Source organism: Poecilia latipinna, unplaced genomic scaffold (genome assembly GCF_001443285.1).
Source record: "Poecilia latipinna isolate Pla-1442-1.1 unplaced genomic scaffold, P_latipinna-1.0 Scaffold269, whole genome shotgun sequence".
NCBI lineage: Eukaryota > Metazoa > Chordata > Actinopteri > Cyprinodontiformes > Poeciliidae > Poecilia > Poecilia latipinna.
The window spans coordinates 180,249-204,265 of NW_015112885.1; the positions used below are offsets into that span (position 1 = coordinate 180,249).

Genomic DNA, 24,017 nt, shown 5'->3' on the forward strand with positions numbered 1-24,017 from the left:
TCACAGAGGGAACACATTAAACATTAACAAACTGGGAACACTTTAGTTATGAGTGCTTTGCCTACCCAAATGTATTCATGGCCTGTGTAAATTTCACATTTTTGCACTTGACTTCCACTCACTTTAATGCATTTTATTGAGATTTAATGTGAAGCATGCCATGTATTTGTATTCACTTATACCACTAAATGAAATCCAGTCCAAACAAATGTTTCCAGAAATCACACAGTGAGAGAAATTGAATCTCAGTATAAGTAGAGCTTTGACAGCCTCAGAGGCCTGTCAGAGAACATTAATGAACAATTGAACACAGTTAGATCCATCATCTAAAAACTACAAAAATATACAGTAGTACGGCTGCAGACCCAGAGGCAGACAGGTTGAGTAAGGAGGGCATTTATCAGAGAAAAAGACAATAAACGCATGGTAACTCTAGAAGAGCTATAGAGATCCATAGCTAGGGATCACCATCTCCATTAATAAACATAGTAGAGGCAGAATCATGTTGTGTATTCATGAAGACAACGCAGAATTATACAAAGATACTTAAAAAGACTCGGCATCTAATCACCTCTGAACACTTAAAGGTCTATGGGATTTTTTTTTTTTTACAGCATGTTGTTACACTAAGCCATCCCATTTGTTGGCAAGCTCCCCAGTTCCTGGAGAGATACGGGCGGGGAGGTGGAGTGAGGAAGTGCACGACTAACTCAGGCACTTGCTGACCCGTGACTGTGCTTTGCTGCAGCACACATTCCAGCCGCAATCACAGGATCACCCTCATTCACTCAGGCAGACACGTTTAAACGCTTGCACACATGCTGCAATTTCAGACAGCTCACGTGCAGCTAAGGTGAGAGAGTGAAGAAAGCAGATAAATGTTTCAGAACAGGCAAGCTTGGTTGCTCCGGCGCCGTCACAAACACTGAGATAAAGCTGCTTCAGAAGCCCTTATCTGAAGATGGGAAGCTCACAAATTGCACAAACAACCACTTTTCACAGGAGTGAAAGTGGAAAACTTTACTGTTCCCCTGTGGCTTGAAGGTTTATTACATATAGTGTTGAATAAGAGCTGCAGCTGATAATGCTGAGCAATGAGACTGAACTAGCACTTTGCCTTTCCTTGAAACAAAAGCCTTATTTTAATTAAGTCTTTGCTTGAAATATACATACATTCTTTAATGACATATTTAGATCAAACAATTGACATCAGTCACACTCTGTATATGTGTTATGTAAATTGTTTCTTTAATTCTGGCTTATTACAGGCTGATACTTTATACCACGCATTCACAGAATGAAAAAAAAAATCACCTTTTTCACAGTAGATCAAATCGACACTTGAAGACAGCTCTACATCAGTTAAGTCTAATGAGGACAAACGCATAGCAGCATTTTCTAAATTATGATGAAACATAGCACTTTATATTTCCTTAAGGGCATTATGAGATGATTAATCTAAAAGATTGTATCTCATTTCTAGCTCAGCTGTTGTGGGATCTGTTTTTGCTTCCTCTAGCAGATGAAATGTTAGGTGCTTCAAGTCAGTGCTTGTGTGGGAACAAAGATCTAACAGCAGACTGATATCTGATCTATTTGAAAACGTCTGATTTCACCACATGATTTGAGGCCAACTGTTAGGCTGCTTCCAGATGTGAAAGAAAAGTGACAAATCTCTACAAAAACAAGCGCTCCTGGTCATAAAGTACAATTCAACCTAGTTTTTAGTTCATAAATTATGCAGATGATATAGATGACATATTCACCCGTCGATTTGCAATGTGCAAATCTGGATCGAATTAAAATCTAATATTTGCTTAGAGCTGATTGCACCTGCTGAGCTCATTTTAATTTAAATGTGTCAATCATGTACAAATCTGAGCGGTCCCCTGTTTACTAAGTTTAATGTAATGCTTAGAAACACAGCCAACAACTGGCATAAAGTCAGTATGATTTTTTTTTACTATGGTTCAGTTTTATCAGGCTAATGTCTTTAGGGGGGCATTCAATATTTTGCACAATATTCACAACACAGTTTTTGTTTTTGCATCTATGCAGATGCAAAAACAAAAACAAATCAAACAGAGAAATTAGGCCAATTTTACAATATAGTCCATGTACTATACTGTAAAATTCTTATACATAGTCTATGCTTCCTAAATTATGTACCATTCTAATTTGTAATAAATTTTAAGAGTAATATTTCCTTTCAACATATTTTTTTACGTCCTGCTAGTTATACTGAATAAATTAATCAAGGCTTTTTAGTTGCTATAGGGTTTCTTACTGAACACTCAATGTCCACCTAATCATCCACTTTCTTAAATTTTCTTCTTCTGCATCCAAATTACCAGCAGCATTCAGCCAACTCTATTTTTATGTATAATCAGGACTCAAACATCACCGATCCCCCAGAATTCAAAGCAATTTATGTTGGCTGTAATTTACACAAATGTACAGAAACAAGGGCAGATGTTCCCTAAAATCCACTACCTTCCGTAAAAGACAGCAAAGTGTGAGTGTCTTTGCCTCAACACTGAGCTCTGTAACATCACCAAAAATGTTACATTTTTCAAGAGCCCTTTCCAATCCTATCTTTTTAGCGCAACAAAATCTAGAAAGGACTTCCAAAAAAATAGGAATTCAATAGCTACAAAAATTAAATTGATTTGTACCTTACATTTCATCCCAGTTAGAGATCATTTAAATTTAACTCAGTTTTCTCACCTTGTAAACTAAAATAAACTTCAATAATCTAATGCTACAGACAAATAATTTACAGGTTTTTCCTTTAATTTACCCCGTTTCCTCCTCCTGACTAAATTTTTCAACCATTTCCACATCTGCTCTTTTTCAATCCTCCAGCTTCTCGATCAATATCCTCCCCACAGAAACCTCTAGGATTACTGTCGGTGGTGAAACCCCAGACTGAGCCTCTCCAGAAGGATCCTGACAGCCAGACAGACGGAATGGAAACCCAGACAAAAATAAATATATAAAATGAGATAAACTCCAGCCTGAGGTGAGCTGAGGTGAGCAACGTGAACTTAAAAGCAAAACAGAGGAAAGAGAGATCAACAGCAGGCAGCTCTTAAACATCTGTGCTGCAAATAGCTGCAGCAACCCAAAGTCCCGAAGTTAAATTGGATGTAAACCATCTTTCTGACAAATGGGATACCTCAAAGCTCTGAAGTATATCTTCAAAGATAAAATGTACCTTCTGCAGGGAGACACTCCTACAGATGTAAGTGAGATAACAGTAGGTCATAAACAAAACAGAACAGCATCTAGTACAGGAGTCTGTTTACTTCTTTCTGTCAAACACATTGTAACATGAGTTTTATTGTAGTTTTTTTTTTTCCTCACTTAAATGCCAGATTTCACAGGGGAAACAACTGAATATGTTTGTGGAATGTGAAGCAATTGAGACCTTTGAGGCATTTTAGAGCAAACACCCAGCAAGTGAGGCAACCCTCTGACCCGGAAGAAAAGTGCTACACACCTTCAGCGTGGCAAAACCTGCAGGTGTTTTGTCACATAATAACCCCAAACTTCACTATTTTTTTTTTATTTTTATTTTCTGTGAACAAAAGGCAGCACATATTTTGAAGTATAAGAAAACGAATACAAAATTAAAAATCTTAAAAGCATGGCATGTAGTTGTGTTCATTTAAACACCCTTTTCTGCAATTATAGTTACAAATCTTTTCTTAAAAGTCTCCATCAGATGTGCAGGATGAAATTCTAGCCTATTTTTCTTTGTAAAATAGCTTGAGCTCAGTCAAATTAGACGCAGAGCATCTGTGGACAGGAATTGCAAGAGTTGCCACAGATTCTTAAATTGGATTTAAGCCTGAACTTTGACCTTTTCGACTTTCTTTTTGCTTTTTAGCTTGACTAATCGGTCTAGAGTAGTCACAGCTGTTAGTAGCTAAACAAGCTCCCCAGTCCTGCAGAATCTAACAGGTTTTCTTCCTGTTTCAGTCATTGACCAGCTTACTTGTCCCCACTGCATGATGCTGCCACTACAGTGTTTCACTGTGATTGTAATGACTTCAGGCTGATGTGCAGCTCAGGTGGGAGAATCGTCAACGGATTCTGTTTGTTTACTAATGCTTCACAACAAGCCTCCAGCTGACCCTTGAACAAAATCGGTAAAAGTGAATTATATTTAGAAGAAATGAAGTAAAGCAGGAGGAATTAATTTACAAACATTTTAAGATTATTTAACATACAAAATAAAAAAAAACTGGAAACATTGTAACAACTCAAACATCAAGCTACTTTAAGTAAACAGTTGTGAAAGTTTATTGTTTACAGTTTCCAATCCAGCACAAGTATAGCACTAAAAAGCAAAAAAGCTAAATCTAAGTGTCCAATATTACGAACCATTCCTAAGGACAAAGAGAAAAGATTTTGTACTCAACAGGAATGCATGATCCCTCTGAAACACATTGTATTAAAATAAACATCTCAGAGTGCAATTATTAAATACCGGTCCATTGCAACAGACAAAATATCCCTTATTTGTGGAGCCAGTATTGGATTTCCAAGGGTGGGGCTGAACTAGTGAGCTGATACTTCAAAAACAAGAGGAGCTGATTCCAGGACAAAAACAAACTCTTGCCCAGGCTTAGTCTCGCAACAGCATCTTCTCCAAAGAAAGGCGGTCAGAGCTTAGACCCTCCACCATCAATTTCAGGGAGACAAAAAAATAAAGAAGAAAAACGGGGAACAAAAATGAACGGTCAGTTCCAAAGAGACGCAGACTGGGCAGTCAGTACAGGATCTGCTTTAGCATTTATAACCCCTCCTCCCCCCACACATACTGCAAAGGCCAAATTCAGCCTAAATGAAAGAACAGGCTGCATGACACAAGCAACAGAGGAGGAAATGACTGTGTGGGTTCATCTATGGAGACACATATGCACATGCCAGACTTGTAAACAGAGAAAATGCAAGCAGAGACAAGACTTACAGACAAACGTCTCCAGACAGAAGTTGTAGCACATGGCTCTCAGTCTGTACTCAGTGTTTTTGTTGTTATTTTTGTTTTTGTTGGTTCTGTGGAGAAGGTGCAGTTTAAACCTCAGCCCATCTGTGGCCTGGAGGAGACTGGAGAATTTCTCATAATGCAGCAGCAGGAACATCAAGTCAAGAGGGGCCAAGGCTTGCCAACAACCCTGTTGACCCCTGCCTGTTTAGGGACAATTAAAGTCATGAACCAAAAGGGAGAGTCAGATGTTGTATTTTGGCAAGTTGAGCTGATCCTAACATACAGTTAATGGCCACTTTATCAGGTAAACTTGGTCAGTATTGAATAAGCAAATCCCATGGCAGCAACTCAATCTATTTAAGCTCCTTCTCCATAGTCAAGTGTCACTCTGACCGATTAATGTCTGGTTTGGTTCTAGCCAAGCTGGGTGTGTCTCCATTGGCAGCATGTTCATCACACTGTGGACATGAATATAGGCAGGAATGTGAGCAGGAATGAGGGCGGGATCATGAGCACACACGAGTTATGGTCGACTCTCCGATAATGTCATTTTATGCGTGTACCCTTGTGCATGCAGTTTTTCACAAATCTTTTGGCATATTTGTTTGTTGCGGGTTTCCCCATCTAGTTGATAATGTGTGCGCTCTTCCACCACAATTGATAAAAAAAAAAGTTTGGACCTCAAGCTTTGAATTATCAACTTGCAGTTCACCATCACCCAAACTACTTCGGAGCTGTTGATGAATTAATTAACCAGTAAAGTCTGCTGCCAGTCTCATCGCTTTAATACACTACCCACCTGGGGCCATCTTGTACCACCCCTAAGGTGATTCCAGAGAAACAGGAAGGAATCACGCAGGATCTGCAAATGGAGACGAATCTGACCGGGGCTGACTGAGAAAGAACCGATTAAACCCATGCCCATGGAGAAATGGAGAACTTTAGCCTTGTAGACATGGTGAAGACGACTTGCTGACTTTTAAACTGAGTGTCACAATGGGAAAGAAAGAAAAATTAAGTGATTTTGGTGGAGTATAGCAGACGATGCTGATTTAGTGGGACTTTAACACACAACCATCTCTTGGCTTTACAGAGAATGGACTGAAAAAGAGAAAATGTCAAGTGAGCAGTGGTTGTGAGAATAAAAATGCTTTGCTGTCAGTTCCTGAGCCAGAGCATTCACGTCTTGTATAAACAAGTTAAAAATAAAAGAAATGAAAAGTTAGGAATTGATGATTTTCATAAGCTCTGACATACTCCAGCCGTGTCTGACAGGAGATTCTAAACCCAGGCCTCATTATTCCTCCCACTCTTGTCTTCTTACTCCCATTTTTCTCCTGCATCAGCTGGCCCTTTGAGCAATGTCATGTAAATACAACTCCCTTTAAGGCTTTGACTTGGATAGTCCAGAAAACCAGACCACGCTGCAAAACTCAGCTTTGTTATTTTTTTCCATGCTTTTTTTTTTTTTTTTTTTTTTTTAGCTTACACCAAGCGTGCCCAAAGTGTGACCTTTGAAATAATTTTATAGCCGTAGGCCACAAGAATGACAAAAATTTGACGAGCAAGATAGAAAACAACAAAACCACAATAAAATTAGGAAATTGTATGCCTTTATTTGAATAAGACAAATGTGACAGGCCTTTTTTCTGTTTCAGATTTACATTGTAGTCAGAGAGTCTGACTACCAGAGTCAGACTGAGATTGAGACCCTTGTCAATCTCAGTTTACTGTTGCGCTGGTAAAACAAAATTAATTCCAATAAACTTACTTTTGCATTTTTATCTAAATAAAAACATGCGGCGTGAAGGAATTTTAACTCACCAATTGTGACTCATGATGCAGAAATTCAAACAAATGCCGATAACAAAGCTACATGATCTTACTTCACTCCTGTTGTTACATAAAGTCACCTGATCATCAGATTGTTCTGACATCATGTCCTAGTTGCTAAATTTAAGCATAGCCTCACCATTTCAACAGCAAAATAAAATCTGATTTCGTGTTAAATTCGTTAAGTAGGGAACGACAAAGCAACCGTGTCATGTTACTCCACTCATTTTCAGGAAATAAGGTTAACTATCAAGCACATTCCACACATTTGTGAATTAAAGCTGCAGCAGATGGTCTCAAGGGGAAGTTTGCACGAAAGAATGACATCACAACAAAACTTTCTGTTATTTCTTAGTGACTTCAGACTGTTGTAATGGCAGGCGGGGTGAAGTCGTTATGTGCTGCAATATTAGGGGTTTATGCAGTTGTCATTAAGCATTTCTTAAAGTGAGGAGTCATGCAACAAGAGATCTCCCAGCTATTTTGATTTCTACGGATGATAGAAACAGCTGCTTACAACAAACATTTGATTGCTAAGAGAAAAGAAAAAAAAAAAAACAGATGCAGAAATGCTGAAAAAGTCTGGCAACACCCACAACATCTGAAGTCAGTGCAAATGAGAGCAAAAGACAACAACAATCTGTGGATTTTTGTTCACTTTCCTTGAGACGCCTCATTTAAAGAGGCAGGTCTATTGCCGTGCTGTTCAATGAATCCCTTGACCAGTGGTCAGAGGGGACAATGGATGGGAAACCTTCATGAATAAACAGCGGGCCCGCACTGGTCACCAGGAGGCGAGTATGTGACCACAGCCGTAAACATCACCCACAAGCTGCTCAGGACTCTGATCTCTATGTCAAGAATGTTGTGAGTAAGAGCAGAGTCGTGGCATGGGCGTGTAACAGTATTCGTGTGTGTTTTATTAGATTACTGGTCAGTTATATGCGTGTCATTGTTTGTCCAGTCGTGCCTGAGATTCCAGACAAAACCCTTGCTTGGAAAAGTTATTCAAAATCTCTAGCGTGAACTTATGGGCTGCAAAACAGTGCTTACAGAAGCAGAAGAAATGATGTAAACTTAATAATATCCCAGTTATCAGCTTAGAAAATGTCCTCATATGCAGATCAGAGTAAAAGCCACTCATCGCTCCATGCTTCCTGTCAGTGAAACATCTCTGTCACTGTTAGAGAAAATAGCAGTGATAACTTTAAACTTTTAACTAAAGCATCCTCTGAGAGGCACAATCAGTCTAAAAAGGCCTCTGTAGACCCAAAAATCCTTACCACCAGCTCAAAATTGTGTGAATTCTTTACACAATAGCAATTATAAATACTGAGGGGTAATTTGTAAATGCTGTAGATGTGCTGTGGCAAACTTTAAAGATGGAAAAATTATGAGAAATAAACTATCATCAGCATATACAGTGATTGGATTATCAAGATAGTATTTTATAGAAGTAATCTTAAAGGCACAACTTAATCGGCACCAGTCCCTCGTTCCTCTTGCACAAAAGAAAAATGTCTTCTTTTCAGGACGTAACTGAATATGGTTTGGGTGAAATCTCCTGAGTCAGATCAAACAGGGATTAGATTGTATCAGTGTTTTTGTTTTTGCCCTTTCTGAGATAAAGTCCTTGCTCAGCAACTTTTGTACTCATTCATTTTTTGATAGAATTACTTGATTAAGTTACTCCAGGTGTACCTCCTCATTTGCCTGACTTGTTCTCGTTCTAACAGGATTTTTTTAGCAAATATTTTTGTCTCCTACCAAGGGACCCGAATATAAAAGCACCAATAAGAGCATTTAGAAAAAAAAAATGTGGATGTTTACTGCAAAGATTAGCTAAAAACTGCCTGCAGAAATCAATCGTCTCCTGAGGTGTTTTAAGAGCTTTACACGCAATCCTAACTTGCCCTCACTTTGCATTTCTTTTTTTTCCCTCCTTCACTGCAAGTTAAATAACACACAGGGGAAAAGTCTCTGGAGAGCAACGGCAGCACAGCTCACCTAAAACTGTCTGCCTGCACAGAGTGTACAGGCTTGAACGCACATTTTCTGGTATGCGGGTTGTGTCTGCCAAGTTAAGCTTTACATCTAAAGGGGAAGAAAACTGCCTTTGGACCTACAATAACAAAAAAATGAAACCAGCGTACGCGGTTCTTCCCTCCCATAATCTGCTGGGACGTCCAAGGGCATGAAGTAAAAAGGGGAGGAATGAAGTAGCTCTTTTTCTTTAAAAGGCAGAGAAAGCATACAAAGCAATCTGCTGTGTTGTTTAATGCTGCCGTGCCCTCCAGTAGTGAAAAGCCCTGTGCTCACGTTTAAGTTCAAAGGTCACAGCACATTCCAGACATTTTCTGTCTGTTTGTTTTTCCACCAGGAAGGTTCCTGATCCAGCCAGCCGCATTTGTCTCTGATCTGCCCACAACACCTGTGCAGGCTCTCATATTGATCAAACAAAGCAAACAGAGAAAAAAATAAAAAGTAAAACAGGATTGCATGCTTCCTGGCTCCTCTTTACCGTTCCTTCTTCTGCTTTTAGAGGACCTCCAAACTCCATCTTGCAGTTTAATATTTGAATTTGCTTAGCCTGATACATGAACCACAGTGTATGAGATGGTCAGGAAACCATATTTATTTTTTTCTCAAGGCAGCAACAAGGTAATTTATTGGTTCTCTGTGTTCAACAGATTCTTCATGTTGAAGTCATGCTGAGCAGGTTGAACTCTGCAAGCCTCCCCCCCCCCACTAAAAAGGTCACAGAAAGTCACTAAGTGTTGACAGCCCTGACCAGACAGGGACGACTCATTTTTATTCATAGGGATTTTAAAATGCTACCAACGACCACTTTTAATATTTGTAAAAGTGAATTTATCACCACCTTATTGGCTCATTGGCTTATGCTGAAACAACTCTATAAATGAAAAGGACGCAATACTGTCACAACAGTTCTACTTTTTATTGCAATATATTTTATCACATGATACATGAAACTAATTTCCTTTCAAACAAAGTGTTTCAGAAATAAGGACTGCGATGACATGCAGTGCAGATAAAAGTCTGTGAATGCTACTTAACAGACTGAGTTATGTAACCCTACTGAGGCTACAAAGAGAACGAGTCGTCAGTTAAGGAGCAAATCCAAAATTAAACAAAAAATGTTCATTCTTCACCCAAACACAAATGTGGTGCTTTTATTTTGAATTAAAATATTGTGCTCACAGTGTGTGTGTCAGTGTCAGCTCCTGCTAAAAATAGTCTGATACAGAATTACAGACTTCAGTGTGAGGCTTAAAATATACAAAATTATCTTGATGATCTTACTATGTGCACAAATATTGCAACAAACTTTTCATAATATGAAATTTGGTGAAGTTAAAAGGTGAAATGTATCTTAGCATTAGTTGGCTGAGAAACCATGAGCTGCTTGTTTCATAAGCAGCTCACTTGTGTTAATATGGAGACAGTAGAACAGCAAAAACATGAAATATTAAGCACAATAAGCACTTTAAAAACTCTGTGCTGAGGCTACTAATGTGACCCTACGGTCATTTGAAATGGCCACCCCACCAACATGTAAGTATTATAGAAGGAAAACATTAAGCAAGGTTGCTTAGAATCAAACATCAGACAATAATAATTGATGTTGAGTGAAAAAATTAGGTTTTTACTTTGGTGTCTAAAAAGTATATTGCCTCTTCACACTTCTTAAAACTCTCAGCTGTTCACGTTCACAAACACTTTAATTTGCATCTTGATTTCACTGAACTGGCTCCCTGAACTGGGATGGAAAATATTCCATAGCATTTACTTAGAAATGCGCTGCTCATTTTTTTTTAACTCTCTTTCAATGACTTAAGGAGGCCATAAGGTGCTTCGTGGAGTTTCAGTCTTCAGGAGGTGAGAAATCAAACCAAGTGAAAGGGCAGCAAACATTTAACTCTGTAATGCTCACTGAGGCAGAAGAGAAGCCTCAAGTAAGAAGAATCAGGTGTACGGAGCTTGAAATTTACAGAGTATCCTTGAAGTGGTCAACATAGCCTGTTTTGTCAGCAAATCGCGCTGGCCCTTACTGAAATATTTCCTGTACTTTCAGAAATTCAACAAAAAATGGGATGAGAGTAATGTTAAATCATACATTTTGCTCCCAAAATGTATTTCATTTCAAATATGATTTACAAAAAATATGAGCGTATTAAACCACTTTATCAACTTTTAGCTGTTTTTTTAATCATACTTTTCAATAATATAATCTTAGTTTTCCATCTGGTTTAGTGTGAATGTGTGGGAAACATTTCTGACAAGCAAGGAAGAAAGGTCGAACGAATGGATGTTTAATGTTCCATAAAAATAGTGAAAAAAATAACTTCTGGTGTGATAATACAATAATCATTGGTTTAAGTCCCAGTAACAGCAAATAAGAGCAATTCAAACACATAAAAAGTCCAATACTTTATCTGGAGAAAAGATAAAAACTGTGTAGACTCCACAAGAGTTGAGGAAATCAAGAAAAAATATATATATTTCAGACACACTTTGACATACTGCAGTACTTTAAATATTCATGGCTCCTACAGTACAAAGACAGACAGGAAGCAGAGGAGTGCTTAAAAAAAACAAGAGGCAAGGAGTGAGAAGAGAGCAAGGCATGCAGGAAAAACAATAGCGTTTACTGTAGGTCATTGGTGGGTTAAAACAAAACAAAGCTATGTGGTATGTAACCAAAAAAGAATGGGAAGGACCGACTCCACAAAGCACCCAGAGGCACAAACAAAAGTAAATGAAGTCAAACATGTACAACACAATTACTTGTGCACAAGTTGGCAGTGAGAAAAATGCGGTTTTGCTTGAGAGCAGCACAAGTATCTGAAGCTTTACTCTGATCTGAGGCACACCCTTGAAATATTTATAATGGTACCCCTACTAAACTATGATAGGGGTGAAGCAGTACTGCTTCTGTAGCTCCTGCTGGACTTCAGAACAGCTACAGCAGCCAAACTGGAGGCTGAAAGACTCAACATTCCTCTCATTGAATCCTATTACAGAGCACAGGAGCAATGCTGAAAGCTCCTTCGGTAATCATCCTAAATCCTCTACATTTGCTTCAAGCTCTTAATTTATGTCTATATTCATTCATTGTTTGGTCTGAAATAACAGGCTAAATTCACAGCAGGCCCAGTGGTATCTGTTTTTTTCTTTAATTTCATGTCCTTTTGGACAGTAGGTACCACAGAATGATTTTGTATCTCTAAACAGTGGTTGACAGATGTGGTCTTTTCCTAACAAACTCGGGAGTCCAGCTCACTGGGGTTTCCTGAACAGTCATACTTTCCACCGAGGAGGTTTACAAAGAGCTGGCCACCAAAGCTATCCACTGACCACACCCTCCTTTCAGGACAAGGACCAAGTTTTAGGTTCAACTGGAAAACAAACGCTGACAAAAGAAAATCATATCTAGTAGAAAGTGGCTTTAAATGTATCCGTGCTAGTATTAATACCCCATCAACTTTCTTTTGTATTTCAAATACTAAAATGTTTTTATTGGGTTTTTTACTTATAAAAATCTGAAAAATTGTCATGCATTTTGTTTATTTGCGCTGCACTTTGTGTTTTGCTTGTATTCCAAAAAACTTCCAAGTTTGATTTCATCTGAACAAAACACCTTCCTCCATATCTTTGCTGGTGCTCCTACATGGCTAGAGGCAAACTAAAAGTGGGACTGTTGATTACTTTCTTTCAACAATTCCTTTCTTGTTGCCACTCTTACACAAGGGCCAAAACTGTTTGAATTGCACAACTAATGAACAAACTGATCTCTGAAGCTCCTCCAGAATATTTTTTGCAGATCTGTCATACTTCTTTTAACATTCACATGGCAGATTAGCAGTGTTTTGAATGTCAGTGTTTGAGATGTTTTATAATCTAACCTTTAAACCTTTGGTTGCATTAATCTAGATTTTTTGGGGGGGATCACAGTAAAGGAGTCTGAACAAATATTTATGCCAATTAAACAATTATTATTCCCCCTCAGCTCTTCAGATATGTATAACTTTACATTTATTCTATATTTAAAATCCCAAATATATATATTAGAAGTACTTTACAAAATCTAGATATGAATATTTTGTACTGTAATACTGTACAGTACAAATGAAACTGTACTGTATAATGAAACCATCTGTCTTCATCTTATGAGTACTATTACCCTATGACAGACTTGTTCACCTGCTGGAATACAGCAAATTATGCTGCACCTTATCTAACAGCTTAGATAAATAGTGAAACTTTAATGGTCTCCATGGGGAAATTGGGTCAAACCAGCAGCAGATTCTAGGTCAGAGATAAAAATCTAGTGCCTGTATCCTTAATGAAACAATGTGACAAATGATAAAGAATATCTTAACATGTATTAGGTTTCAAAGAATTAGTTATTCTGTCCTCAGCACACTTTCTGTGCACTCCTCAGCATACATTTCCAGTGCATTCATGTGACCATAAACAAGACAAAACACATAAGTCCCCTGTAAATGTTTGCTCAATGGGAGCATTGTAAACAAGGGCAATGACAAGTCAAAGCTCTGGCATTTACCCATGCAAACTTCAGCAGCGCTGGACTAAAAATGACGTTGTAATCAGAGGGTTTAGAGAGCAAATGGAGGAGGAAGGCAGGAAACCCAGGGAATGATAGACTAAGCTCTATGAATTACTCAGCAGACACGTCTCGCTCTCTACTTCTTCCCTGCAGGAGATAATGGGGATCATCCATCTTCTTGGCCTCCTTTATGCCCTATCTTTTGGCCATCATCTGCATTTAGGTCAGCAGATGAGAGATAACAGGTTCTTTCTAATAGCCCCAAAGCTGAGAATTTGATTGGAGGTGAATCCAGTTTGGGAAAGTTGCAGAATTATCTGGATGATAATTACAAACCATATAAGAAATAAAGCAGTGTCTCATCTGTTTCGCTAAAGTAAATGGTGCATTATTTAAAAAAATAATAATTACTGGAAAGCTGCAAAGCAGATTTCGCAACATCTTTTAAACACTTATCCAATAAAATAGAAACAAAAACAAGAGAATTTGAAAATGAATACATCCCTGGGGGAAACCTACCTACCATTACAGTTATAAGATTGCTGCAGATTGTTTATTTCACACATCAGCTGGCCCTAGATGCTGACGCTGGAATATTATCTATCTGTGCTGCTGGATAGCCTCAAACTGATACTACTCAGACAAATCCGTCTGATAAACAGCATAGGATAGTGTGCATCACACTTTGCATGAATAAAATGTTTCATGACACTCACACATCAAGTCATTCACTCAGATATGCAAAAGGAACCAAGGTATGCTTCTCAATATGAGAGAAATGTGTCTTGATTTTCTGTCTCAGGCAGAAGAGCTCGTTTTGAAGCGTAGAAATCTTTTCCGCAGGACTTGCAGGTTTTCATCTGCTTCTGATGAAATGAGTTACCTAAAATATACTGTACTCAGACACAACACAAGGGCTGATGCATTTTAAGAGCATCATTACGGGGTGAAAAGTTCAGAGCAGCAAACAGGAATAGTCCGTGAGGGAGCAGCGAAAAAGAAGTCATCTCTTTAGCCTTCAAAACATGACATTCCTTTCTTTGATCAGAAAAGAAATATAGGAAGTATGGAGGCAGCGAGGCCTGGAGACAAACACGGAACAGGGACAAGACTTGGAAAGGGACAACTCGGGATGTCAGTGGCAGAAAAGCAAGGAGACAGTGCTATCTGAGCTGGGACAGAGCAGGATGTGACATGTGGAGAGCAGGAAGAGGAAACTGGACATATATAGATTAGATGGGTAGCCACTCTTGAAAACATGTGTATTCCATTAGAGGCTTCAGAGGCAGCTAATGTGGTTGTTAAAGTGTATGCACCTTGGGTCTACTTCTAACCATGGTGGGATTCTGCAGCAGAGACAACCCCCAAAGAGAAAAAAGTGGCATCTAAAATGTGACTCTAGACCTGACCTCCTCTGTTCTCACAAAAAAAAAAGAAGAAAAAAACCAAAACGGGTCAAATGACAAATCTAATCAGAATTAATGTAGGTCATTAATTAGCAGAACTTTATTGCAGCTTAGCTAATTTTACTAGATAATAGGAAAGAGCTTAACAATGAGTCTCACTGAATTAACCCAAAAAAACAACACAAGCCCTTTGTGGACAAAAACAAGCACTTCTTTCTTTTTGTTCAGAGGACTAGATTAGTGCATTCTGAGGATTTCTGCTTACCAGCAACCAATGAGCCCGCTGTAAGGAGCTGATTTACAACAACTTAGCGTTAAGTCCTGTGATTAGCAAATATGAGGAAATCTAATTCCAATCTTTGGAAGGATCAAGCAGGAAGGGCTAATGGAAAGTGGACACAATGCAGGAAAAAACTGCAATGAGGTGGCTTACACAACATTTTGTCTGTTGAAGCGATTTTGTGGTTATGCATTCATAGAGCTAATGTGAAAAATATATATAGGCTATATATATTTATTTAATCAAAGATAAATTTCAGATAACAGATTGAAATCAATGGTGTTGATCAATACCTTTTGAGTGATCTGGCAGAATGCTTTGTTTGAATGCTTTGGGCTCTGTTTACAATAAATGCCATAGTTGAAGCATTAAAAGGGATTTTGCAAGTAAACAAAACCTGACATTAAGAAAAATTCTTAAAGCTGCTTTTACAATAAATACAGTTATAACTTTTCTATGCGACAGACTGGCGACCTGTCCAGGGTGTACCCCGCCTATCGCCCGGATTGTTAGCTGGAGATGGGCACCAGCAACCCTCCCGACCCCACCAAGGGACAAGGGTGTATAGAAAATGGATGGATGGATAACTTTTATATGCTTCTAACAGAGGAGACTGAGTGAAGCATACATCAGTATCACGGGCGTGTCAGTGTGGTTGTTGGGTTAGATCCATTTGATCAGATATGATTGATCTGTGATCAAATGTAAAACTTCAGGACAAAAACACTGAATTAAATTCATTTCGAGTCATAACCTCCTGACCTTTAAGTCCCTGTTATGAGAGGATACAAAAAGGTAGAAGTTCATTTGGGGCATTTTTCTTTCAAATAAACAGAGAAGAGGGGCGACAGTGATGCCGATATGTTTTCAAACAGTGTACACAAAAAGTCAAAATAAAGGGCGGTGGTCCTGAAAGCTGTCACACCTAAAGGAAGACCCCAGTCAGGACACCCTGGCCTGCAGTCCGAGCTTAACTTACCTTCAGACAGCTCCAGCTCCAGCTCCGCCAGCTTCTCCCGGACCTCCGCCGGAAGGGTCATCGCGACCGCCGGCGTGGGTTCCAGCATCATTGAGAGCAACCCGGCGGAGGTTCTCTCAGCCATGGTGGTCCAGTACGATGCGGTCCGCTGAGGCGATGAGGACAATGCCACAAAACGTGACTAATAATAATGAATACAAAAATAAATAAATAAACCGGAGTGTACAGGCGCTCCTGGGTGCGTTTCGGCTCAGAGCGAACAGGGTGTTGGGGCCTCTCCTGCCTCGCTGCGTCTTGCAAAGGTGTGTGAAATCTCTCCAACCTTCATGACACGGCTAGCTGCAAGGCTAGTGGACACACCTGGATCCGTGTTGCCATGCACAGAGTCCGGAAAGGCTTCTATCGCTGTGTCCGCGGCTGTCGGCTCCCCACAAGGACTGTCGGCGGCTGTGTGTCCTCAACTGTGGAGGAAACTCATTCAACTCCTCGCTCGCTTCCCACGGCGCAGTCGCCATTGCATCATAGCAACAGCAGTCCTCACGGTGCGCGTTCACGACGAGGGTAGCTCGTATGTGTGTGAGCGTGTGTTTGTGAACTCTGTGCTAGAGCTCCTTACACAACTTGCCTGCCTCCTACTGTCATATTTTTGAGGCACTTTCAAACACTCTGAGATTTACAAAAGCGTGCCCGTGCTGTCTGCGACGTAAATGAAATTTAAAGAAAACCAGAACCACAGAAAGGCAGAAAATATTTTTGAAAAAATGCATATTTTGCATATTACAGAAAAGTTGAGTGGAAGAAAAAAGTATGGTAGGAAAAAAATCAGACTAATGACAAAGTATTTTTTGATAGAATTGTTAGAAGCATTTTATAATCTACACATGAAGAATTATAACAAGCAGACTTAGATAGGGGGGACCACTTGCACAATGTTTATTTGCTTGTTCATTGTGCAAGTAGCGCATAAATTAACTCCCTAAATCTGTCAGGTTGCATTGTTTTTTCAGTTTAAAAGTTCAATTAATTTATTGAGCAAAGGACTGCAAATAAAGAACTTTAGTGTAAATTTGTCATCGTTACATAAAATACATTATGGATGAAATGTTTTTGAAGATAAAAACTAAAAAAATAATCTATGGCCATTTGGTTTCTCTCCAGTTTGTTGAGTGTCGCACTCAGAGTACCGTGAGGTAAAGTAAAGCAGGGGGAATCCAATTTTATTTTTATTGTACTCCCAAAGCCATGGAGAAATTTTCAGTTATTCACTGAGATTTATTTGCAAGCAGTTAAGTGAAAATGAAATGTAAAATATTAAGCTACCACTGCGGCATTCAATTTACTATCAAACTCTTGTCAGTGTGTTTACATAAATCTGTTTTCCATTTTGAAAACAAATTGGTGCAGCTTACTAAAACTGTCAGTCAACAAAACTATCCCTGAGATTTACACTGTGCAAAGATTAGGGCAGGGACCCAAAGCAGTAGGCTGAATATATGTTGAGCCGCTTTTACAAAGTCATAGAGTTGAGTGGAGTGAAAAAGTGTGGTAGAAGATCTGTGAGTGTACAAGGGTCATAGACAAGTTAAATAGTCATATAAGAGACAACCCAATTTCAAAGTTTGGTCAAGCAAAACCCCTTCAAGTTTAACGTGAATATTTGAGTCAGGGCTTCCTGAGCGCCGATATAAAAAATATATTTGTCAGAGTTGACATAAAGATGAAATCCTGTTTCCTACGGTCATTCCTCTTCCCAATAATGACAAGCAACATTATTTCTGTTGCTTGTCAAGCAGAAATAAATAAGTAATGAAACACATTCCAAAACAATGTTAGTGTTTTTGTTCTTGTGACAGTATTTAAAAGATAATGCCCATGAATATATCATGGAGATTGTATATTTTCTAACCATCAAACGTTAATAATTTGTAAGGTAAATAATAAATAAATAAATTGTAATCAGAGTAATAATTTACCAAGAGAAGCACAAAACCTGGATTAATTACATAGGGTCGCATTTCTGCTATCATGAGGTCTTGCTAATGAAAACGCTACATTTAATATTAGATACATCAAATACAAATACATTACATTTCAGGAATGTAAAAAAACACAACAACAAAACAGACAACTTTTGTACTACATAAATACAAAATGACAAATGTCCTTTAGACACAATTAATAACAAGACAATAGAAAATAATGTGAAGTAGTAAAAGGAACAGCGAGGTAACAGAAAACAATTGCTTAGTTACATTTTCAAAACAGTTCTAATGTTTATTTTGTCTGGCCAATGATTTTTGTTGAGATTTTTCATATGATGTAATGTTCTGCATGTTTGGTCTAACTTGAATTTACATCTTTATATTCAATTTCTCTTCAACTTCCCTCTCTTTGCACTGTACATCAACATGAAGGGTTACCACATGTATCATATTCAACAAAGACCTCACTGGAAGTTAATGGCAATAAAATGAATGAAAGCAGTTTCGCCAGGAAAAGTGTCAACAGTTTGTTGGTTTTAGATATCTGACATGATTCATATCTTACGGATCCTCTCTATTAGCTGATAGTTAAAAAAAATCATTTTAGTTAGAGTTTTTCATATAAAGTGAATAAAAACATAAAAGGCTTTGTAAAATGAGCAACACATGAATAAAATGGGCAACACATGCCTGACAACAACATAAATATATAAATTAGACTTAAGATTTTATGAAGACTAGCAAAGCACAAACCTGAAATGATTCAAACCCTACAGGGCATGAAGGTAGCATAGTGTACAATCTATTTTTTACTTCTTTATTTTGAAGTCTGATTTTTATTTTATTTTATTTTTTTTGCCATTAGCTGCCAACTAAGAGTTGATGTAAAATTAAATTTTAATGACATTTTTTGCTTGCTGATTAAAAAAATAACAATTTTTCAGTTTAATAAATAAATAAAAAAATGAATGAGAAAATGCCCAGAGTCCTTCATTTACAAAGAATGTCTAAAAATTAAAAGAGAGTCGCAGTATGAGAGTCGCACATATATGTAAAGTCAAACATCAGAGGTCATGTTCAATGGTTGTATATGTCTGTGCGTAGAGTTGAAAATAATTGAAAAGAGAACTGATCTGCAGGTCAAATATTTCAAAAGACGCCAAGTTATTGCAAATTTTCAGCTTTTCTAATGTTAATCAATAAAATGAGTTTTCAGACTATATGAATATGAACATATATGTTATATTTATCATGTAATATATATATAGTTTGTGTGTGAGAAAACATACTTAAATATTGCAGCACATAAACAAGAATACAGTTTGTTATAGAAATTTCATTAAAAAGTGGTAATCATTCAATTGAAAAAGTGACATTTTGTTGTCACAAATTTTTATAATTATAACTTACAGCTTATAAAAACCCCTAATTTAATTTTTGTATTAAACATTTGTATTTGTTATTGTTCTTATCATTTTCTAAGACACTGAATTTTAGGAATTCATTTGCTGTAAGCCACAAATATCAAAACTAACAGATTTAAATTTTGGAAATATATCATCATGTTTGCAATGAATCTCAATAATATATGATTTTTAACTTTTTGAATTAAATTACTGAAATAAATAGACGTTTAATAAATCCATTATTACGCCTCTATGGTGTCTTCTTTCATTTTAACCACTAGAGGTCAGTATACACACAGAAAACATGTTCTTCATGAGGCATGTAGTGAGTCCAGCGCCACAGTTTTAGGTGGTTAGTAAAAGTCATAATGTTTCTGTCACTTTTCTATTCTAGATAAAGATTTTTTCTCAGAGTGTGTTTTACATCACAACGGTAATTTGCTTCAGGATGTTTTTGGTTATGGTCATGAATGGCTCCATTCACCTTCATTTGAACATCAAGCAGATCAGTTTTCCTGTGACGACAATGACAGAAGCAGTTTAGATGAGCAGAACACGATGTTGAGCATAGATGACATTTATTGGGAATATTACCTCCTCTTGGCTTTGCTTAAGGCATCAGTCAGTGCTTTTAGGTAAACAGAGTGATGCTGCTCTTGTAGCAGCTGGCTTTCATCTGTCCAGCAGTGACTCCAGAGTACGTCTGCTTCTGTGGGGGGGGTTTCTCTCATGGCTAAGCCGTCGCAGCCGTCTTGGTCCAGATGCTCAGACTCGGGAACCACGTAGCTCTGGATGAAGAAAAGTTTCGGCTTGCCGACCATCACAGGACAACTGTCACCTAAGAAGAGATCTCTGATGTTTTTGGCAGAAAGACCTCTACCATGCGAGTCTGTGCCCAGGATATTGTCATCGAAGCTGCGGCTAATGATGCAGCAGACAAAAGCATCCTCGTTGAGGCTCTGTCTGTGTTTGGAGACTTCTTTAAGAGTTTCAAAAATCTCATCAGCACCCAGCATGGTGTGGTAGAGAACGTTGAAGTGGAGAGCCTTAAACGTGTTTTCTAACATTCCTGAGGAAGAAAAGATGACATGAGATTATAAAAAAGACATTGTGATCGGACAGTAAACAATCATTTTGTATATCACTTTATATAGATGTGAGTAAATGTGTTGCCGCCTATGGTAAAGACCTTTAACATAATATCACTGATCATCCACCTTACCCAACAGTGGACATGAGGGGCATTTCCATACATATCATACTTATAATTCATGGAAACAGAATGTGAAGGATTAAAAATTAGAAGTTTTATATACATCTGGTCAACTTAAAAAGTTCATGAATTTAACTTTTTTTTTTTTTTTTTTTTTGTTTTAAATTTTTTAAAGTAGGGGTCTTAAACTGGAGTCTTCAAGGGCCAGACAGACTCCTGCAACTTTTAGATGCAATTATTTCTTAATAACTTTGTTTTCCCACAACATGTTAACCTTGACCTGTGTGTGGGGAGGGCCTGCTTCGAAAAACTTTGAAAAGTAGCTCTGAAAAACTAACAGCAATACAAAGCATCTCAGTTACAATATGATGACGAAGAGGAATAAAAACAACAATGAGGCGCTTTGCACTTACGATGCTTCCACATTTTACTGAATATTTTGGATGGAAATCAAAGTTTTGTTGTTGTGTTGGTACCTCTTCTTAAATAAATGTTTGTAACTCACCTCCATCATTACCTACGCAGTCAATAATAACACAAACTCCTCTCTGATCGGCCCTTAAGTTGTACTGGTCAGGTTGTCTCTAAAATGTAAAAACAAAACATACACGTGTCATTAATGCATCATTACAAACCCATCACAGTAATAAAGGCGCAGATTTAGGGCCATTTACTGTGGGTAAAAACGTCAATTTGGGAGTTCTAATTATTTATTTAAACTATGCAAAACACAATTTTAATTGCCAAACACCTTTTTTTCTAACAAATACAAATTTGATGAAAATCGTATTTAATGTTAATCAGATGAAAAGGCAAGATGAGTTGTAAAATAAATAACAGTAAGGTGTGATGTCAAATATAACACACGATACCATTTTATACCTTATATAAATTGTGACCTTTTTTCAATATTTTACTCACAGCAGCTTGACCACTGTGTTGTGGAGGCAAAGAGTGTTCAGATGTTGCACCTGTAAAATGAACAGAAGATGAGAGACAATTACTGTCCATTCCTATTAGCTAAAAGCTTAACAAGAGTAGCATATAATGTTCATATATTTTTATTATCTAACCAGCGTGCCAGGGCTGTCTTGACTCAGCACTTGTTTCTTGTGCTTCGATCTAAACTAGACAAATACTTTCTGTAATTTGTTTAAAGTGATCTTGACCAAAAGTCCTCAGACTTTTTTAAAATGATTTTTTTTTCTTTTAGATTTTTAATAATCTTTATATATAAACGTTTGTTCAGTCTTGATATGGTTTGCAATCAATCACTGCACAAGACACTAAATCTTTTGGTTTAACAGATTTTTCATTGAGTTTGGTTATCCAGTTGCATTCAGGATCATTGTATGACATCCTGCTCAACAGTGTTCGGCATCAGACAGATTTTTATACAAATCTTTTTAAATGTCAATGAGAAATTGTATCAGCTAACCAACATATATCAAGTATAGACATATTTGTAATGTTTTTGGACCCTCTTTTGCTTCAAAAGTGTACTGTGATGTTAACACCAGATAATTTGAGTTCTTTAAATTGTGACTTGGGGCCTACATGGATCATACCTGTCATTGTGCTACTCTTAACCAACCCTGAACCATTTCTCCTTTGTTAGTCGGACACATTGTCCTGCTGAAAGAGCCGCTAAGTAAAACCATGACAGGGTGAATCTAGTTTTAAACAATGCAGAGGGATGTGATACGTTTGCAAGTAAGATCCTCTTCGAATGGGACCTGTGGTTTCCCAGCAAATATCAACCTAAAACAACTTAAGCAAATGTTGGGCTTGCATTTTTGTAATAGTGCATCCTGATGTCAGATGTTCCCCAGATAAGTAACGCACACACCCACCCATAATGGTAAAGGTTCAACAGACCAGGTCACCTTATTGTATCACAGTCCATATGGTCCAAATGTAATGGTTATGTGGCCACAATTAATTTTTTTTAGTGGTGGACAGGGGTCAGTATGCGCGTCTTGACAAATCTGCAACTGTGCATCAATGCACACAATACACTGTGCTGTACCGTTCTATCAAAACCAGTGCAAAAATCTTCAGCTTCATTGCATGCCTAATGAACCATTTCAGTCAGCTTAGAAAAAAAAATGTTCATTTTCAGTTCTCTTTTCATAATCATCTCATGAGTCATTTGAAGCATTTAAATACTAACTTCTTCAATTAATGTTCTCACCTGACATCTTGTAAGCAGCCACTGTTCTGGCCAGATCAAGCCTGCCAATATTTCGCAAACAGTCCTCGACAAGCTCTACTGTTTCGGGTGACACTAAATCCAGCTTCTCCAGTTCAATCATCACTTCCAAGAAGGTCTGTAACAGATCATCTGTAAGATTTTTCATTCAAAGTGAAACCCTCCCGTTGCCAAAGCACATAGTCACAGAAACCCATACACACTCTCAGCCTGAAAGTAAAAGTATATAAGGGTTTACCTTGACATTTTCTTTTTTTTCAAGGGATAAAGTCCTGCCTAATAAAAATTTGATTTGCTCCACATCCTCCATTTGGAGATTGTCACTTATAGTAACCATCAGTACTCTGCACAAAGACAAAATGCGTTAGTAAATGAAAGGTCAACTATTGAAACGGAAGGTAAACAAAGTATATTACCTGAATCTTGGGAGAACTTGTTTATATGTCTGAACCTTCTTTTCTATCTCGTTTCTATCCACTTTGTAGACTCTTTTTAGAATGTCGTAACGTCCTAGCTGCCTGAGGATGGACATTAGAAACAGGGGAGGGTCTGGGTGAAAGTTTACTTTGACTCTTAAAGTCTCCCTAACGCAAGTCACGCTGCTGTCCGTAACCAAGCTCCCACAAAGGTAAATTGCCTTTGTACGGTCCCCAGTTGTCAGATCCTCCGCGATAGCGTTGATCCTATGGTCATATTCTTCAAACGGAGACATGTTGTTTTGTTGATAGAAGTGACTTCACGACGACTAAGAAAAGAAAGGGAAAGAAAAGAAAAGCATTAACCCAAAATGGCAATAGTTAACGTGGAATTGAGCTTCGCGGCTGTTGTTGTTGTCTCTAAAGTATTTATACAACGCGACCTACCTTATAGCTTTGTAAAATGGCTTCAATGGAAACGGCAATCTACAAGTGACGACGCCTTTGGGGAAATACCCAGAGACGGAAGGAGACTACGTGGTGTGTAGACGCAGAAAACCCGTTTCGGATAAGCTAAGACTGCAAAAAATTTTAAAAGAAACCTCGACTTTCATGGCCGACGAGGGGGATTCTTATCCTGTAAAGCGAAAGTGAAGGAACAGCTGATTTCCGGTACAGACCCATAGTCGAGACTAACAATGC

At 38.0% G+C, this 24,017-nt stretch overlaps 2 protein-coding genes across 14 annotated transcripts in view; both read right to left on the minus strand.

Annotated features, from left to right (window-relative positions):
- The window catches only part of LOC106948021 (disco-interacting protein 2 homolog A), an 87,046-nt gene extending 70,392 nt beyond the window's left edge, over positions 1–16,654 (minus strand). For 10 of the 12 annotated variants that reach the window (XM_015033451.1, XM_015033450.1, XM_015033445.1 and 7 more), the window contains exons 1-2: positions 16,447–16,643; positions 16,087–16,267 (exon numbers count right to left, since the gene is read on the minus strand). In XM_015033451.1, coding sequence (XP_014888937.1) covers positions 16,087–16,267; positions 16,447–16,464 — 199 coding nt within the window. In that variant the 5' untranslated portion in view covers positions 16,465–16,643. Of the gene's footprint in view, positions 1–16,086; positions 16,268–16,446 lie in introns of all 12 variants that reach the window. The other 2 variants (XM_015033448.1, XM_015033452.1) reach the window with 2 other exon arrangements.
- A 3,003-nt stretch (positions 16,655–19,657) lies between these two features.
- LOC106948030 (CASP8 and FADD-like apoptosis regulator) lies at positions 19,658–24,017 on the minus strand. Of its 2 annotated transcripts, none has more exons than XM_015033466.1 (8): positions 23,763–24,017; positions 23,316–23,644; positions 23,138–23,243; positions 22,882–23,017; positions 21,609–21,658; positions 21,193–21,271; positions 20,072–20,543; positions 19,658–19,989 (listed from the first exon to the last, which is right to left on the minus strand). In XM_015033466.1, the coding sequence occupies exons 2-8, from the start codon at positions 23,609–23,611 to the stop codon at positions 19,860–19,862; spliced, it is 1,269 nt and encodes a 422-aa protein (XP_014888952.1). In that variant the 5' UTR covers positions 23,612–23,644; positions 23,763–24,017; the 3' UTR covers positions 19,658–19,859. The 2 variants fall into 2 exon arrangements, with proteins under 2 accessions (XP_014888952.1, XP_014888951.1); XM_015033465.1 differs by having other exon boundaries at positions 20,069–20,543.

Coding starts and splice junctions, on each gene's coding strand:
- LOC106948030 (XM_015033465.1), bottom strand. CDS start 23,611: ATGTCTCCGTTTGAAGAATATGACCATAGGATCAACGCTATCGCGGAG. Junction 20,544..21,192: donor CTGCGTAGGTAATGATGGAG/GTGAGTTACAAA, acceptor TTTCTTCCTCAG/GAATGTTAGAAAACACGTTT. Junction 19,990..20,068: donor TTAAGCAAAGCCAAGAGGAG/GTAATATTCCCA, acceptor TTGTCGTCACAG/GAAAACTGATCTGCTTGATG.